Source organism: Hyla sarda, chromosome 4 (assembly GCF_029499605.1).
Source record: "Hyla sarda isolate aHylSar1 chromosome 4, aHylSar1.hap1, whole genome shotgun sequence".
In the NCBI taxonomy this organism is placed as follows: Eukaryota; Metazoa; Chordata; class Amphibia; order Anura; family Hylidae; genus Hyla; species Hyla sarda.
The window spans coordinates 11187004-11206519 of NC_079192.1; the positions used below are offsets into that span (position 1 = coordinate 11187004).

A 19516-nucleotide genomic window follows, 5' to 3' on the forward strand; every position below is an offset into this window, starting at 1 on the left:
TAATTCAATGTCTCCCCAAACATAAAGCCTTCAACTGTTGCAAAACTACAACTTCCAGCATGCCCAGACAGCCTTTGGCTGTCTGGGCATGCTGGAAGTTGTAGTTTAGCAACAGCTGGAGCCTCCCTGTCTGGGAAGACACTGCCAGAAGGGTCAGTTCACATTATACAAAATGTACAATGTGAACAGAGCATCATACTTAACGCTCTGCCTCCAGTTTGTAACTCCGCCCCTAAGGATGTCATCACTAGGGGCGGAGCTCCCCAAAATCGGCAGGAAGTGAGGGAGGTAAGGGGATCTCCTCTTCTGTATACACCATATACAGCTATATATAGATAGCTGTATATTCTGTATACCACCCAAAGGGTTAACCTACACTTTCAAGCAGTGTAAGTTAACTCTTTCCTTTCTCTGCTGGCGTATAGCGCACAGCTCATCAAGGGGTTAAGTGAGTCAGCAATGTATATACTGTATACACATTGCAGGCTCACTGTAAGTTCTTGCTGGGCAGTAGATATATGACGTATATCTACTGCTCAGCATCAGCTGTTCTCCCGGTTCTGTAGCCGTGAGCACAGCTGAGTCCCAAAATTCACGTCAGGAGGATCGCAACAGGTGTCTGGAGTGACACTTACTGCGATCTGTCCCTTACTGCAGGTACTACTGCTCCTAACATGGAGCGCACTCTGCTCCATGCTGGGAGTTGTAGTACTTGTACTAATAGACAGATCGCAGCGGGTGTCAGAATTGCGATCTGTCTATTAATGCAGGTACTACAGCTCCCAGCATGGATCAGAGTGTACTCCATGTTGGAAGTAGTAGTAGCTGCAGGTAAGGAAAGATCACAGCGGGTGTCACTCCTGACACCAGCTGTGATCCCCCTGTATAATGTATAGATGCGGCCGGGTAGCTCTTCTCTGGTCCCCTGCACTGACGTGTGTGTGTGTGTGTGTGTGTATATATATATATGTATGTATATGTATGTGTATATATATATATATATATATATAAATATATACATATATACCTATTATTCATATTTCCTGCAGAGCCGCTTGGCTGGAACCATCCGGCTAATCACAGCTCTCTGTGGGAAATATGAATCGTCATGAATTCACATAGCAGAATACAGTGCAGGATAGCGGAGAAGCTGCCACCCGCTCGCTTCTATACATTATATAGGAGGATCGCAATGGGTCTCATAAGTGACACCTGGGGGGATCTGTCTATTAGTACAGGTACTACTACCCCCATCATGGAACAGTCTGTTCCATGCTGGGAGTAGTAGTACTACCTAAAAAATGTAAAAATAAAGAAATAAAGTAAGAAAAGTTAAACACACACACTTTATTGAACACATTATTAAAATATATAACTAATAAAAAGTTTAACAAAATTAATTTTACATTTAATACATTACTTTTTTACACCTCTACATCTTTTTTTTATTTTTGTTGGCTACATTTTAGTTCCCTGCCCACCCACATAAATTGATCCCTTTTTAAAAATGAATATAAATTTTGTTAAATACAAATTTTTTCCATCACTACTATATCTTTTTTATTTTTTATTTATTTATAGTGATACCCTGCGAAATTTTTATGAAAAAAGGTATCTCCAGACCTTTTTGATCGCTAATGTCCAAAAAATGAATAAAAAACGCCGGCAAAAACGACAAAGTTAAAACCCACATGGCATTTTTCTTGGCGTTTTTTCACTCCCATAAACCTCTCTGGGAGGAAAACCATTTTCCAGAAAAAAATGAAAAAATGCCAAAGTCTCAACAAGAGGTTGTTTTTGAAAAACTGCCAAGGAGCAAAAAATTGCTGAAAAACACCAAAAGGATAAAAAAAAAAATTTAAAAAAAAATTAGAAACGCCAAAAGGATATGGCATTTTGCAGTTCCCTATTGACTTTCAGCTAACATCTGGCTGCAGCGTTTTTTCACAAAAAAGCCATGCTGCAGAATGAGCGTTATTATTGGCGTTTTTGCTCAAAAAAAAAAAAAAAAAGTGGAAACCTATCCTCACCCTGGCACCTGGCTGCTGCTAGCAGTCGGGACACACTGGGTTTAACACACGCTCAGCCCGTTAACGTGTCACGCCGAAAACGGAACCAGGGAGTACATGAACACCCTGCAGGTTAAGAAAAGTGTATTCAAAACAAAATCAAAGCATCTAAGGACAGACACAGCTAATAATAATAATAAAAATTTTATTTATATAGCACCAACAGATTCCGCAGTGCTTAATGGGGTACAAATAAAGACAAGTATCAGACATAACAATATTACACACTAACTATTCAAACAGGAGGAGTGAGGGAATGGGGTTGAGCAGGGGCAGACATATCGCCTGTGTGAGGGGGCCTGCCGTCCTTTCATACTAGTGAACGCTTCTGGAAGCGCTCACTAGTATGCAAGAGAGGCAGGGGCGAACTGACTGGCCGGTCTGTTCGGACATGGTCCGAGGGCCCGGCCGGGTAAAGGGCCCATCGCCCCTGTTATTGAGGATCCGGGACTCGTCCCGGATCCCCAGGTAGACAGCGCTGCCTTCTGCTGTATGTGCGGTACACTCACATACAGCAGAAGGCAAACCAGCTGTGTGTGCAGAATCTGCAGCCTACACAGAGGAGACATGATCTCCGCCCCCACGCAGTGTAGGTGCCGATGACGTCACTCATCGGCGCCTGCACTATGGAGGACTGAAGACATGGGCCCCTGCTGCTGAGGAGATCGCTGCATGGGACATCGGGTAAGCATCATTTTTATTAAGTTTCACCATCCTAGGGGGGGTTAACTCCGAGGGGTTAACTCTGCTGCCTAAAACTATGGGGAATGGGGGGGGGGGGGTGGAGTGGGGGGGTTAACTCTGCTGCCTAAAACTATGGGGAATGGGGGGGGTGGAGTGGGGGGGTTAACTCTGCTGCCTAAAACTATGGGGAACAGGGGGGGGGTTAACTCTGCTGCCTATACCTATGAGGAATGGGGGGGTGGGCCAGAACCATTCTTTGCACATGGGTCCTCTGCTGTCTATGTCAGCCCCTGGGGTTGAGACAAGAGGCAAAAAGGGCTGTGTTAATGAAATGGTCCAGCCATACTGTAAATAATAAGTGTTACATAAAGGTAAGTGAACCAGTCACCAGCCAATCACTAGGTCTAACTGCATAGTGAATAGGAGAAGACTGTCAAGCTTGGAGAGTCAGGCTGTTTTAATTTTAAATTAAAGTGTTCCAGATTTTATTGGTAATACACTATGGGGCAAATTTATCAAAACTTGTCCAGAGGAAAAGTTGCCCAGTTCTCCATAGCAAACAATGAGATCGCTTTTTTCATTTTGCAGAGGCCTTGTTAAAAATGAAAGAAGCGATCTGATTGGTTGCTATGGGCAACTGGGCAACTTTTCCTCTGGACAGGTTGTGATAAATCTCCCCCTATATGTTTTGCAAAAGTATTGCATGGAGGGTTTTGTGTCAGGTTTGGTGTACAGTCTATTTAATAGCAACTTCAAGGGGGTTATACTAATTGAGAAAAAGCAATACATTGAGGGTTTTGTGTCACTTTATTCACACAGTCTGTGGGTACAGGTTCCCCTTCATCATTTATAGACTGATGGTCCTTCTCCTCTGACATCACTTACATTATCTACAATAAATGACATCAGGTAAAACATTAGATGGTTCATCCTCATCCCTCTGTGTGATTCTTGTATTTCTTGTCTCTACAGCTGGAAATCACTTTATAGACCGACATGAACAGGATCTGATTGATGGAATAAAAAATGTAGATCCAGTTATATCTGATCTGTACAGGAATAATCTGCTGACAAGAAAAGAGCGGGATAATATAAGAAAGTATAAACCTGAGGACAGGATGAGACGTCTGTATGATATTATCAAATACTGTGATGACTCTGACAAAGAGAAGGTTTATGATACTTTGTATAAACACAATCCCAGGGTCATGAAATATCTGAAAATGTTGGAGGATCCATCAAAGTTAGTAAAAAGTAAGTGTTACTGTGATCTGTATCTATTTCTCCATTTATATCTTCTCATCTGTGAAGATACGTAAATAATATTTTATTTAATTTCTTACAAAACTAAAAAAAAGAATTAAACATAAAATGGTTTCTGAATAAAAATTTAAATAAAAAATATTAACAAAAGAAAAAATAAACATACTTGGTATTGCAACATAAGGGAATGTCTGACCTATTAAAATATAAAATTTTTAACTGTTACAGCTTGCGCTCCGGCCACTTCCCCTGGCCGTCAGCGCACTGTCCCCCTCTCACCTCCTGCCGTTGGGGCTGGGGTTTTGCATTGCGGGATGCGCCCTCTTGCGAATCCCAGCCCGTTCCTTACCACCCTCCTCTGCTGCTTCTTCCTCCGCCTCTCAGCTCCGGCGTGCGTGTCCCCGTCTCCTAGGGCACGCCAGAGCTCTGAAATTTAAAGGGCCAGTATGCCCACAATTATGTGAAACACCTGACACTACATTATAAATTCCCTGCACCTCCCACACTTCCCTGCCGGATCTTCAGTATCATTTGCCTGAGATTAAACGTTCCATACTGTCCGTTTGCCTTGCCTGTGTTCTGACCCTATGCCTCATCCTTCTGTACTGCGCCTCGCCTAGTTACCTGTATGGTCGAGTCGTATCGGGGGTAGCTACCTGGGTGTCGCCTGCCGCAGCAAATCCATCCTGCCTTGCGGCGGGCTCTGGTGAAGACCAGCGGCACCTTAGACTCCCCTCCCCGATACGGCCCGTGTCATCAGCCACTCAGGTCAGTGGATCCACATCCAGCACCCGTTACAGCAAGATCTGGCCATGGATCCCGTTGGGGTACCTCTGCCGAAAATCCGGATCTCGCCACCATAGTGGTTCTTCAGTCGCAGCAGTTGGCCCAGCAGGCACAGCAGTTGTCCGCCATGATGCAGCAGCTCCTTACTACTCAACAACAACCGCAGCAGCCACAGCTTCCTCCTGCTCCGATTATGCCTCCCGCTTCTGCAGTCACCTCGGGATCCAAGCACTAGATGTGAACGCCACCTCTCCATGCTTGAATTTGTCCGTCCAGCTTTCTCTACCCTCCAAAGAGACTATTTCCGTTCTTGCCTTCCTGGATTCTGGTTCCGCAGGAAATTTTATTGATGCCTCCATAGTACATAGGTATCATCTGCCGGTGTCCCGCCATTTGAAGCCCTTGTACATCTCTACGGTTAATGGAGAAAATCTGGACTGTACCGTGCTTTACCGCACAGAACCAATATCAATGCAGGTCGGAGTCTCGCATAAGGAGAACTTCATCACTGTAACTCTCCTCTCCTGCTTGGCCTTCCTTGGTTGCAACTCCATGCCCTGCAGCTGGATTGGAAAATGGGAGAAGTTCTCCATTGGGGACCTTATTGCAACAATCACTGCATTAATACTCGTCCGTTTAAGCGGGTGCCTCCTTCTACTACTCTGCCCGGTTTGCCTTTGTTTCTTCAGGACTATGTTGATGTCTTCAGTGAGAAACAAGCTGAAATTTCTCTATCGGCTCCATTGGGGGACACAGACCGTGGGTGTATGCTCCTGTCTCTAGGAGGTGTGACACTAAGGCAATAAAAAATAGTCGGCTCCTCCCAGCAGGATATACCCGCCTTTAGGCTCTGAGCTAGTCAGTTTAAGCTTAGTGTCTGAAGGAGGTGGACGTGGTCTGGACTTCTCCAGACCAAGTCTTCTGATTTTTTTTTTCCCCTAGTATAGGGACGTGTTAGTTTTTTTATTCCTTTTATTTTCTGTTTTCAGGTGGGGACTCAGGGACTCCGGTTCCCAGTTTCCCCATTGCGAGTAAGGGTGCGCAGACATTGCGTATATGTGCTGTTAACCCCCCCTCGCCAACGGTCAGCGCTTGGTTTGGTACCTCATGGGTCCAGGTCCCCTATTTCCCTGCTCGCCTCTCTCGTGCATAGCAGCCAGGCATGATGCAGGTAACTAAAGCTGACTGAAGACTTCACTGAAGACTCCATTAGGTAAGTTCTTTTGACTGAGGTAAGTACTTTCCCCCCTTTTCTCCATAGATATGGACTCGCAACCTCTGGAGACCCCCTGTTTTGGCCCACCTTCAGTTTATGGACAGGTGCTGCACTTTATGCTGGGGGAGCAGTGGCACATGAGGGGGCATTTATTATAAGGCACCTTACTTTATGGGGCATGTAGTATGGGGCACTTTACTATGTTGTGTGTGTGTGTTGGTGCAACTACTCCAGTGCCTCATATGCGGCTGTCAGCTGCGGCGCTGTGTTGGGCCGGACGCTCTCAGCGCCGGCTTACTTTCCTTATGCCTGCAGCACCTTATACGCAGCTGACAGCCGTGGCGCTGCTTCGAGCCGGGCGCTTTAGCGCCGGCTTACTTCCACTTTCGCCGGCAGCCTCTGCCGGCGTTTTGGCCGCCCGCTCTATTCCCCCGAGCGCATATGCGCCTAGGCAGGTGCGCTCGGGACAAGGAGCGGGTATCATGACAGTTCTTCTTCGGCTGGTCTGTAGCTCCGCCCACTGGGCTGGGAGCTCTCAGGGGCGCGAATCAGTGTCCAATGAGCGCCGTGGGCGCGATTTTCTATGTGAAGGGGTCCGTTACTGTGTGCCTTTCTTCAGACACGCCCCTCCCTCCCTATTGGCTGGCCTGTTCAGTCTCTCTGGCTGCACGGAGCGAGTTCTCCTCTCTGCAGCTGACGGGACACAGGCTAGGGTGAGAAAGTTCCAGTCTTCTCTTTTCCCACATTATGTCCGTACCCAGGGCTGTTCCTCCCTCCAAACAGAAACCTGGAAATTCAGTGACTTATTATATCTGTAAGCACTGTAATACCAAGATGTCTGGCTCTGCTGAACCCTCTTGCCCTGCCTGCTCCACTGCTGTCCCAGTGGGTTCTGCTGCTCCTCCAGCCTGGTTTTCTTCCCTGACCCAGTATATGGCTGATTTGACCCAAGTCTCCCGTTCGGTGGCTGAGGCCTCCCGAAAAATGGTGTCCGCCTGGAAGGGGTCTTCCCTGCTCAGGACCTCTGAGAGGGCCCTCTCCTCATTTCCCCGTACTTCACGCTCTCACAAGCGTGCTAGGGGTGCCTCGTCTGACTCTTCCATTGAGTCTTCTGATAGACGTGAGCGTTCCCCTCGTGGGTCCCGCCCCCCCCCTGTCATCTGGGCACAAACGTTGCTCCTCCAGAGGACGTTCTCGGAGTCGCTGCTCTGCCACGCCAGAGCCGCGTACCCGGTCAGGGTCGCCCCCCTCCAGGACTACCTCTACTCGTTCACTTTCTCCTGGTGAACTGGCGGACGAGGCTTCCGAGCCGGCAACTGACTCAGAGGACCGCTCTGAACTCATTGGTTGTGGCCATAAGAGACACCTTTCACTTAAAGGACCCAGGATCTTCGGATGTCACTCCAGGAGTATCCTTTCATTGTGCTAAGCCAGCACCTCAAAGGTTCAGCTCTCACGCTGACCTTGACAACATTCTGGAATCTGCATGGAAACATCCAGAAAAGAGGTTCCCGGGAATAAAGACAATTCAAGAACATTATACATTTGACAAGGACTTTGTCACTAAGGTGGTTTCCCCTCCCTCAGTGGATCCACCAATCTCCCGGATCTCTAAGGCGACTACACTGCCTCTGGCAGATGCCCCTGCCTTCAAGGATCCCACGGACAAGAAGGTAGAATCCTTAGCGAAGTTTGCTTCTGAAGCAGCTGGCTCTTCTCTTCTTCCCATCTTCGCTTCGACATGGGTGTCCAAGGCCCTGTCGGAGTGGTGCCAAAAGCTCCATCAGGTTGCTTTCGCGGGATACCCCCCCAGAGGATCTATCTGCTCTGGCTCTCCAATGCTCTAAAGCTGCGGACTTTCTGTGCACAGCTTCCATGCAGTCAGCCCATTGTCTGCCTTTGCTGTGGGTCACCTAGCGGCTCTCCGCCCCTCTAAAGCTTGGAATGCGGATGCCGCTTCCAAAAGGTCTGTCACTGAGCTTCCCTTTACGGGTGGCCTCTTTTTTTGGCAAACTCCTTGATGAGATTATCTCTGAGGCAACGGGAGGTAAGAGTTCCTTGTTACCTCAAAATAAGGCTCGCCCTACTTCCCAAAGAAAGTCCTTTTTCTTTCTGCCCTTTCGGACCTCTGGCTCCAGCAAAGGGTCCGGGCAGGCGCCCTGGCGGGACAATTACAAAAAATAAAATAGCAACATAGTACCAGGGTAAAAATGTATCAATAAGACATGTACTATGTCTAAAAAACTATATTTTTATCCCCAGTACAAAGGGCTTCATATATGACTTCCACAAATTAGTAAACAAAACACCAAGGAAAACGGAGTCATTTAGATAGAATTAAAGCATGATCACTTTTATTAGTTACATTAAAAACATGAGAACAAGGGAAAGGCAGACCAACTGGGGGAGACTAGACAAAAAGGGGCGACACTACCTGCTCATGTGCATAGGAAATATAATTCAATAAAGGTGCATGGTGCATTTGATAAAGTGCATACATCTAATGGTCAAGGAAGGACCTCTATAAAGTGCACATAACTTAAAAATACAAACATGCATACCACTCGTAGAGAGCACAATGGATGATGCCAGCAACAGAGCAGGAGTGACGCCACCCCTACGATCGTTTCGGCGAACCTTCGTCCTGGGGGTACAAGAAGGCTCCCTCGTTCCGGGCACGCCCGTCTTGGAAGTCGGACATGGAAGTCGGACCGTTTTGCGCCCAAATCAGGCAATTGCAAACCCACTTCTGCATGAAGTGAGGCCCCCACCCGCGTTTTTTTCTCGGGTGGGAGGACGTCTCTTGCTTTTTCGAGACATCTGGTCTTCACACATTCAGGACTCCTGGGTCAGGGACGTGGTGTCCAGCGGTTACCGAATCAAATTCGCCTCCCTTCCGAGGGATCGCTTTTTTCACTTCCGGGCCCCCCGGACTCCTCCTCTGGCGAAGCAAATTTCGAAGCTCTCCAGTCTCTGCTTCCCCAGGGGGTTATCGCTCCCGTTCCTCCAGGGGAACGGTTTCGGGGTTTCTATTCAAATCTTTTTGTGGTCCCCAAGAAGGACTGTTCTGTGCGACCAATCTTAGATCTCAAGCGTCTCACCCGTCACCTTCTCACCGCCACTTCCGAATGGAATATCTCCTTTTGGTGGTGGCGTCCCTGGAACAAGGGGAGTTACTTTCATCGGTGGACATCAAGGACGCCTACCTCCATGTGCCGATATTCCCAGGCCATCATCGGTACCTCCGCTTTGCGGTTTCGGAGGGGCACTTTCAATTCGTAGCCTTCCCCTTCGGTCTAGCCACGGCTCCTCGGGTCTTTACAAAGATCCTTGCGCCAGTGATGGGCCTGTTTCGATCGAGGGGAATCTCAGTGATACCCTATCTGGACGACCTTCTCATCAAGGCTCCAACCAGAGCCCAAACTCTGGAGAATCTGGACGTCACTCTCCACACTCTGACTAGCTTCGGGTGGATGGTCAACCAGGACAAGTCAGTCCTCCGTCCTACCCTCTCTAACCTTCCTGGGACTTCTATTCGACACGGTCGAATGGTGGCAACTATAGAGGCCGTACCCTTTGCCCAGTTTCATTACCACCCCCTTCAACTGGCGATTCTCTCCCGATGGAACAGGTCCCCTCTGTCCCTCGATCGTCAGATTGTTCTCCCTCGCAGGGTCCGTCAGTTTCTGCTTCTGGTGGCTCCGCTCCCCCCTTCTTCTCTAAGGGCGGTCGTTTCTTCCCCTTCACTGGCAGTTTGTTACAACGGATGCCAGCCTGTTCAGGGATTGGACGGTTCAGGGACTCTGGTCCCCCCAGGAGGCCCTTCTTCCGATAAACATATTGGAATTACGGGCGATTCTTCTTTGTCTTCATTGGGAGTCCCATCTTCAGTCCGCGTTCAGTCGGACAACGCCACGGCCGTGGCGTACATAAATCGGCAGGGTGGCACTCGCAGCTCGGCAGCCATGGCCGAGGTGACCAGGATTCTCGCCTGGGCGAAGAGCAAGGTTCCGGCCATTTCGGCGATTCGCTTTCCGGGGGTGCTCAACTGGGAAGCGGACTTCCTCAGTCGATCCTCCCCCGACGCGGCGAGTGGTCTCTTCATCCGGAGATCTTCTCGCTGCTCTGCGACCTCTGGGGCATTCCGGACATGGACCTCTTCGCGTCCCGGCACAATCGGAAGATCCTTCCTTTTGTGTCCAAGTCCCGGGACCCTCAGGTCCTGGCCGTGGACGCCCTAGTGATTCCTTGGGCGGGGTTTGCCCTACCCTGTCTGTTCCCTCCTCTTCCGCTCCTTCCCAGGGTGCTGAGGTAGCTCAAGGCAGAGGACGTTCCCACCATTCTGGTAGCTGCAGATTGGTCCAGAAGGTCGTGGTATGCCGACGTAGTCAGGCTCCTGGTCGGCGCTCCACTGCGCCTTCCGCTCCACCCGGACCTGCTCTCTCAGGGTCCTCTTTGCCAACCCAATTTACAGTCGCTGCATTTGACGGCGTGGCGGTTGAGACCACGGGTTTGAGGGCCCACGGGTTCTCTTCCCAAGTCATTCACACCATGCTAAGGGCTCGTAAGCCCTCCTCCGCAAGAATTTACCACCGTACTTGGCGGTCTTATTTTCGTTGGTGTGAAGCTCAGGACTTCTCCCCGGTAACCTTCTTGGTTCCCCGTCTTCTCTCCTTTTTGCAGTCGGGGTTGGAACTGGGGTTGTCTCTCAGTTCACTTAAAGGTCAGGTTTCAGCCCTTGCTGTTCTTTTCCAGCGGCCCCTGGCTTCTAATTCTCATGTCCGGACCTTCCTTCAAGGATTGGCGCACGCTGTTCCTCCTTATCGGTCACCCTCTTCCCCTTGGGACTTAAATTTGGTTCTGAGTGCCCTCCAGGGTGCACCCTTTGAACCACTTAGAGTGGTGTCTCTCTGCCTTCTTTCTTGGAAAGTGGCATTTCTTGTTGCTATCACCTCCATCCGGAGGGTGTCGGAATTGGCAGCTCTTTCCTGCCATTCTCAGTTTCTGGTGATCCACCAGGACAAGGTTGTTTTCTGGCCGGATCCTTCCTTTTTGCCTATGGTGGTCTCGGCTTTTCATCTCAATGTGGACATTGTCCTCCCGTCCTTTTTTCCTGCTCCTTCTCATCCTAAGGAGCGCTTACTACACAAGCTGGATGTAGTTCGGGCTGTTCGGTCTTATCTCTCCATCACTTCTTCGTTTCGTCAGTGTGATTCCTTTTTCGTCATTACGGAAGGTCGTCGCAATGGACAACCTGCTTCCAAGGCCACCAATTCTCGGTGGATTCGGTCCGCCATTTCGGAAGCCTATCGCTGTAAGGGGAAGATTCCTCCTTTCAGGGTTGTGGCTCATTCTACCCGTTCTGTTGGGGCATCCTAGGCTCTCCAGAATAGAGCCTCGACCTCGCAGATTTGCATGGCGGCTACCTGGTCGTCTTTGCACACGTTCTCGAGGTTCTACCGTGTTCATACCTTCGCATCGGTTAATGCTAGTCTGGGCTGTACAGTGTTGCAGGCGGCAGTGGAACGGCCGTCTGCCTGGCTGCTTATCTGCCCACCCAAGGGATGGCTTTGGTACGTCCCACGGTCTTTGTCCCCCAATGGAGCCGATAGAGAAAAGGAGATTTTTGTACACTTACCGTAAAATCTCTTTCTCGAAGGATCCATTGGGGGACACAGCTCTCGCCCTTTTTGGGGTTTCCCTTGGCTCTCTGTCCGAGGGTGTGTTCAGTTATGTTTTTTCTTCTGGTTCTCGGACAGTTTTGGGTTTTTCTTTGACCTGATGGTCTCCTCCTATTGCTCTTGACCTTAAACTGACTAGCTCAGAACCTGAAGGCGGGTATATCCTGCTGGGAGGAGCCGACTTTTTTTATTGCCATAGTGTCACACCTAGAGACAGCAGCATAAACCCACGGTCTGTGTCCCCCAATGAATCCTTTGAAAAAGAGATTTTACGATAAGTGTACAAAAATCTCCTTATTGCCACCTCATCGTCCCTATGATTGTGCTATAGACTTATTGCCCGGGACAAGAATTTACCCTCTGTCTATTCCTAAAACTCAGGCCATGTCTAATTATATTCAAGAAAATCTTCAGAAAGGTTTTATCAGGAAGTCATCTTCCCCTGCAGGAGCCGGATTCTTCTTCGTAGAGAAAAAAGACGGTTCTTTGCGACCCTGCATTGACTACCGGGGACTGAATAAAATCACCGTCAAGAACCGCTACCCTCTTTCCTTGATCTCGGAGTTATTCGTCTCCATGGGACAAGGATCTTCTCCAAACTAGACCTTCGAGGTGCCTATAACCTGATTCGCATAAGAGAAGGTGACGAGTGGAAGACTGCATTTAATACTCAGGATGGACATTTTGAGTATGTGGTGATGCCGTTCAGACTATGTAATGCTCCAGCAGTCTTCCAGGAGTTTGTTAATGATAGCTTTTGTGACCTCGAATACACCTGTGTCATGGTCTATTTCGACGATTTACTCATCTACTCACCCAATATTCAGACTCACCGTTTCCACATCCGCCAGGTATTACAACGTCTTCGTGACAACCATCTTTACAAGCTAAACTTGAGAAGTGTGTTTTCGAAAAATCCAGTCTTCCTTTTCTGGTTTACATTGTCACTAGTCAAGGTCTCCAGGTGGATCCTAACAAGTTGTCAGCTGTACTGGACTGGTCCCGACCTAAAGGCTTAAAAGCTATTCAGCATTTTCTTGGTTTTGCCAATTACTATAGGCAGTTTATTCCACATTACTACACCTTGGTTGCGCCCATTGTCTCTCTCACCAAGAAGACTTCTAATCCCAAGGTCTGGACTCCAGAGGGGGAAGATACTTTTAAACAGTTAAAGTCTTCCTTTGCTTCGGCCCGGTCCTGTCTAGACCCAACTCTGGCAAGCCTTTTCTTTTGGAGGTGGATGCATCTTCGGTTGGAGCAGGAGCTGTCTTAACACAAAAGTCCCCTAAGGGAAGAACTGTAACCGGTGTTTTTTTCTAAAACCTTCTCTCCCGCAGAGAAAAACTATTCTATTCTAAAAGAGACCGTGAACTTTTGGCTATAAAGCTGGCCCTGGAAGAATGGCATCATCTCTTGGAAGGTTCAGTACATCATGTTACTATATATTCTGATCACAAAAACTTGCTATACCTTCAGACAGCCCAACGTCTCAACCCCCGACAGGCCAGTTGGTCTCTGTTCTTCTCTAGATTTGACTTTTACATCCTCTTCCGTCCTGCAGAGAAGAATCTTCGAGCCGACTCTTTTTCCAGGTCTTATGATGTACAAGACCGAGAATCCACTCCTCAGCATATTATTCCTTCTGAGCATCTCATCTCTGCAGCCCCAACTAATCCTTAGCACCTGCCTCCTGAAAAGACTTACGTGTCACCCCGTTTAAGACTCCTAGTCTTGAAATGGGGTCATTCCTCTCTTCTAGCTGGTCATTTTGGAACTTGTAAGTCCTTACAGCATATCTCCAGACATTATTGTGGCCTACTCTAAGACAGGATGCCGTTATTTTGTCCGTTCCAGTTTGGTCTGTGCCCGGGATAAGACCCCTCGTTTTAAACCTGCAGGTCTTCTACAGCCTTTGCCTGTTCCAGAGCTTCCCTGGACTTATATTGCTATGGACTTCATTGCTGGCCTTCCGTTTTCCGGAGGCAATAATGTTGTGTGGGTGGTAGTGGACCAGTTTTCTAAAATGGCTCATTTTGTGCTGCTGCCTGGACTTCCATCTGCACCGCAGCTTGCTAAACTGTTCCCCTGCCACATCTTCCGTTTGCATGGTTTGCCCTCACATATTGTATCTGACCGTGAAGTCCAGTTCGTATCTAAGCTCTGGCGGGCCCTCTGCTCACGTCTCCAAATTAAGCTGGATTTTTCCTCTGCCTATCACCCTCAATCTAATGGACAGGTTGAGAGGGTGAATCAGGTCTTCACTATGTGAAACACTTGACACTACATTATACAGTCCCTGCACCTCCCACACTTCCCTGCCAGATCTTCAGTGCCATTTGCCTGAGATTAAGCGTTCCATACTGTCCGTTTGCCTTGCCCGTGTTCCGACCCTTCCGCTACGTTATTTGCCTCTGCACCTTTACCGCCTGCCTTGACCTTCTGCTGAGTCCGACTACGCCTCTGTCTCATCCTTCTGTATTTTGCCTCGCCCAGCTACCTGTGGGGTTGAGTCGTATCGTGGGTAGCGACCTGGGTGTCGACTGCCACAGCAAATCCATCCTGCCTTGCGGCGGGCTCTGGTGAAGACCAGCGGCACCTTAGACTCCTAAACTTGCTGATTTTTGGTCACATCATATGTCAGCAAAAATTAAATACAAGTCCAATGTACTCCGAAATGTTACTGAAAAAAATAGAAATCATGGTGCAAAAAATTAGCCCCACAGTCCTGTAGACAGAAAAATAAAAAAGTTTATAGAGGGACATTTATTATTGTTTGCTGTGGTAAGCGAGTTCTGTAGTCATTTTATTATTTTTTTTTGCTTTGGTTTTGTTTAAGTGGGACATATTTATCATACTATCACAGGGGGTTGATAAATTTGGCTCACATAAGCAAAAAACAATAAATGACTTCAGAACACCACTTTGTAACCCCACCTCAAGTGCAAAAATGTGCAAAATGTGTGTGTGTATTTATTAAATTTTTTCCACTTTCCCCCTAACTGTACTAGCCCATTTTTTTTTTCTTCTCATTTCAGACCCATGTATGCAAAGGACTACTTCGGGTTCATTGTACTACGACTAGACTATGTCAATGACCAGCGTTTTTTTTTTTTTTTGTTTAACCCCTTTAATTACCAGGGTTTTTCCGTTTTTGCACTTTCATTTTTTCCTGCTTACCTTTAAAAAATCCAATTGATGGCTTATTTATTGCGCCACCAAATCTACTTTGTAATGACATTAGTCATTTTACCCAAAAGTCTACGACGAAATGAAAAAAAAAAACATTGTGCGACAAAATTGAAGAAAAAACAAAATTTTTTAGCTTTTGTGGGCTTCCGTTTCTACGCAGTAAATTTTTTGGTAAAAATTACACCTTCTATTTATTCTGTAGGTCCATAAGATTAAAATGATACCCTACTTAAGTAGGTTTGATTTTGTCATACTTTTGGATAAAATCATAACTACATGCAGGAAAATTTATATGTTTAAAATTGTCATCTTCTGACCCCTATAACTTTTTTTTAATTTTTCCGCGTATGGGGTGGTATGAGAGCTCATTTATTGCTACGTGATCTGAAGTTTTTAGAGGTACCATTTTTGTATTGATCGGACTTTTTGATCGCTTTTTATTCATGTTTTCATGATATAAAAAGTGACCAAAAATACAATATTTTAGACTTTGGAATTTTTTTTTGCGTGTACGCCATTGACCATGCGGTTTAATTAACTATATATTTTTATAATTCGGACATTTCCACACGCAGCGATACCACATATGTTTATTTTTATTTACACAGTTTTGTTTTTTTTTATGGGGAAAGGGGGGTGATTCAACTTTTATTAGGGAAGGGGTTAAATGATTTTTATTACCTTTTTTTTTTTGCAATGTTATAGCTCCCATAGGGGGCTATAACACTGCACACACTGATCTTTTACATTGATCAATGGTTTCTCATAGGAAACCATTGATCAATTATTCTGCCGCTTGACAGCTCATGCCTGGATCTCAGGCACTGAGCAGTCATTCGGCGATAGGACTGCGAGGAGGAAGGCAGGGACCCTCCTGCTGTCCTACAGCTGTTCGTGATGCCACAATTATATTGCGGCGATCCCGAACAGCTCCCTGAGCTAACTGGCTTTAGTTTACTTTCACTTTAGACGCGGTGTTCAACTTGGCCGACCCGCTATAATACGGGGCCACGGCGTGGCCCTGCGTTGTAGAATGGGAGCGGACTCAGGACGTACAAGTATGCCCTTTGTCCCCAACAGGTTAATATTAATAAAATGGTTAACAAGGGCTTGTGGGGAGTGTTTTTTTTTTTCAAATAAAAGTTTTTTAAACATTGTGGTGTTGTTTTTTATTTATTTTTTATTTACTTTGCAGGCTTAGTGGTAGAAACTGTCTAATAGATGGAGATTTTTACTAAGCTTGGGCTTAACGTTAGCCACAGAAACAGCTAGTGCTAACCACCAATTAGTAATAGACTACATCTATAAGACAGCTTCCACTTCTAAGCCTGTAAAGTGAATAAAAAAAAATAAAAAAAAAACACGTTTATTCTAAAGAACACTCCTCCACAAGCACTCTATAACCATTTATTAACATTAAAGGGGTTCTCTGCCCTTAGACATCTTATCCCTATCCAAGGTATAGAGGATAAGATGTCTGATCCTGGGGGTTCCGCCGCTGGGAACCCCCACGACCTCCCTTGCAGCACCCCCTATTTTAGGTGCGGTGGGAAAACCGCATACGGGGCAAAAATGAGCCGACCGGAGTCAGCGTTTCACTCCGGTCAGCTCATTGAAATGAATTACATACGGGACCGCATATGAAGGCATACGGGAGCGCAAGTTTTCAGCTCCCCCTGCCGTATGCAGTCCCGTATGGGACAAAACGTAGTGTGAACCCAGCCTAACTTTATATTTCCCTCTGGCAGCTGTGATTGGACAGGCGATCCTGACCAATCATGGGTTCCAGGGCTGTGGAGTCGGTAGATAAATACTCCGTCTCCGGAGTTTTCTGTACTTCCGACTCCGACTCTCTGTATTAATATGCGAATGTATTTTATACATTCCTTGAAGGAAAGAAAGGTAACATACCTGTCATTACCACAGGACTACTGGCTGGGAAGCCAACAGTCTACTGTATTGAACAGTTTGTGTGCTGATCTGCTGCTGAAGATAGGGCAGTGGGAGGATCAAGGAAGGGGCTTTTATTATAAAACACGATTTCCCTAGTGGAATCCCATAGTCATGTTTAAAGTTTAAAGGGGTACTCCGCCCCTAGACATCTTATCCCTGGGGTCCCGCTGCTGGCGACCCCCGGGATCGCCGCTGCGGCACCGCGCTTTCATTACTACACAGAGCGAGTTCGGGGGACGGATACAGAGCGATATAGTGGACGGAGCAGCGTAATTTCATAGCTCCGCCCCTCGTGACATCACGGCCCGCCCCCTTAATGCAAGTCTATGGCAGGGGGCGTGAATACCGTCACGCCCCCTCGCATAGACTTGTATTGAGGGGGCTGGCCGTGACATCACGAGGGGCAGAGCCATGACGTAACGGTGCTCCAACCCCTGTATCGCTCTGTGCACTAATGATAGCGCGGTGCCGCAGCAGCAATCCCGGGGGTCCCCAGCAGCGGGACCCCGGTGATCTGACATCTTATCCCCTATCCTTTGGATAGGGCATAAGATGTCTAGGTGCGGAGTACCCCTTTAAGCTAACAATCGAATTTACAAGTTTTTATAGCCTTAGCTGAATGGCAGCAGTTTTTTCAATGGTTTACAGCTTCAGTCTTGAACTATTGACCCTCCATTCCCTTCACTTATACAAGTGTCTCTAGTCCTGCAAAAAACATACTTCCTTAACCCCTTATCAGTGAGAGGTTAGGTTACCCATGGGTTCCCTGTAACAGCAGGACACAACACTATGGAAAGTATAAGTATTGCCGCTCCTAATTGTGCGTTGCGTGCCATATAGTAAAGCACATGAAAAGCTTCTTCACGGTCACTTAACGTGTTCATTTTGCGGTTACGTGAGGCACTGCATGCATTGGTCTTTATTCTTAAAGTAGAGAAGTCATTAATTATAACTTTTTGTGAATTGGGACATTTAAACATGCTTTTTTTTTTATTCCAATCTAAATTTAGTACGAGTCGGAGTCGGTGTGACTTACAGTGCAGTGATTTCTTATTCCTGTCAGTCGGCTTCACTCCCCAGCCACCTGCCCGCAAGCCGTTGGAACTATAACTCCCAGCATGTCCTCACTGTAAGGGCATGCTGGGAGTTTTAGTGCAATAGCTAGTGGGCCGGTGGTAGATGTGGGCGGAGCTGTGCAAAAAGTTGCAGTTGGGACTTTTTGTGTGACTTTTTAAAAATTATGTCAAAGGCAAGTTTGTAAGACACTTGAGACTTAGGCTCCTTTCACATTGAGTATTCATCCTTTATTAAACATCAGTTTACTGTGTAAAAACGGATGTATAATAAAGGATGAAATAACGGGTGCTAATGGCTGAATAACATCCATCAAAATAACAGGTATATTCATCCGTTAAGACCCGTTATAACATCTGTCATGTACAGCCATTTTAACACCTCTGTCTACAGACTCCCACAGCCGGGACTCCTACTACTCCCATCATGGAACAGACTTTTTTCCATGATGGGAGTAGTAGTTTCCCAGCTGTGGGAGTCTGCCACTGGCTGCGGAGGCTACATTAGTGTTTGTACTGCTACCCCCGTCATGGAACAGACTGTTCCATGATGGGGGTTGTAGTATAGGGGCTGAGGGATTGATCGCACAGGGTCTCACTTCTGACACCCGATTTGATTTGAAGTTATTAAACAGGGGAGCGGGTGGTGTATTCTACTTTAATTTTTAAATTACCCGCCGGGAGCCCTGAATGGCCGGTACGGAGGAGCCATTCAGGGTTCCCGGCGGGGTTTTTAAACTTCAGTGCGTCCCCTTATTCCCCCCATGTGTATATGTGTGATTCCTCCCCTGTATATAGATGCGCTGCGGGGGTCAGACATATATCCATATGTCTGGCCCCCACAATGCTTCTATAATCATATGCCTTCACAGCACTATGAATGACAAGTATTCTATCAGCAGCGCATCGGTCTGGCTGGTTTCCCAGCGCTGCAGTTATAGAATACGTTTTATTCATAGAGCTGCGAAGGCATATGATTATAGAACCGCTGTGGGGGCCAGACATATGGATGTATGTCTGACCCCCGCAGCGCATCTATATACAGATGCCACCGCAGCGCTATGAATGACAAGTATTCTTTCAGCAGCGCATCGGGCCATGCTGCTTCCCGGCCAGATGCGCTGCTGTTAGAATACTTTTCATTCATAGCGCTGCAGAGGCATATGATTATAGAAGCGCTGTGGGGGCCAGACATATAGCGTTATCTGGCCCCCACAGTGCTTCTATGTTCATATGCCGCCGCCGAATCGCTATGAAAGACAAGTATTCTGTCAGCAGCGCAGCGGGCCGGCCGGCTTCCTGGCCCGATGCGCTGCTAATAGAATACTTTTCATTCATAGCGCTGCCGGGGGCTTATGATAACGCTGCGGGGGGAAAATATATATACACATGCGCAGTGGGGAACAATACCTATATAAATGCGCTGCGGGGGGCAAGACTTATATAGCGCAGCAGGGGGAAGACTCTATATATAGCGACTCTATATATCTTTTCCCAAAGCAGCGCTTATATTTGAAAACCCCGCCAGGAGTCCTGAATGGCTCCTCAGTACCAGCCATTCAGGGCTCCCTGGTGGGGAATTTAAAATTGAAAGTAAAATAC

At 47.3% G+C, this 19516-nt stretch overlaps 1 protein-coding gene across 20 annotated transcripts in view; it reads left to right on the top strand.

Annotated features, from left to right (window-relative positions):
* Nucleotides 1-19516, top strand: part of LOC130367542 (uncharacterized) — a 352795-nt gene that overhangs the window by 211096 nt on the left and 122183 nt on the right. For 19 of the 20 annotated variants that reach the window (XR_008892098.1, XM_056570003.1, XM_056570002.1 and 16 more), the window contains one exon: nt 3726-4007. The exons of the other annotated variant lie outside the window; for it this stretch is intronic. Coding sequence is in view for 18 of the 19 variants with exons in the window: in XM_056570003.1 (XP_056425978.1) it covers nt 3726-4007 (282 nt within the window). In the remaining variant the exon portion in view is untranslated. The remainder of the gene's footprint in view (nt 1-3725; nt 4008-19516) is intronic. 20 annotated transcript variants of the gene reach the window in all.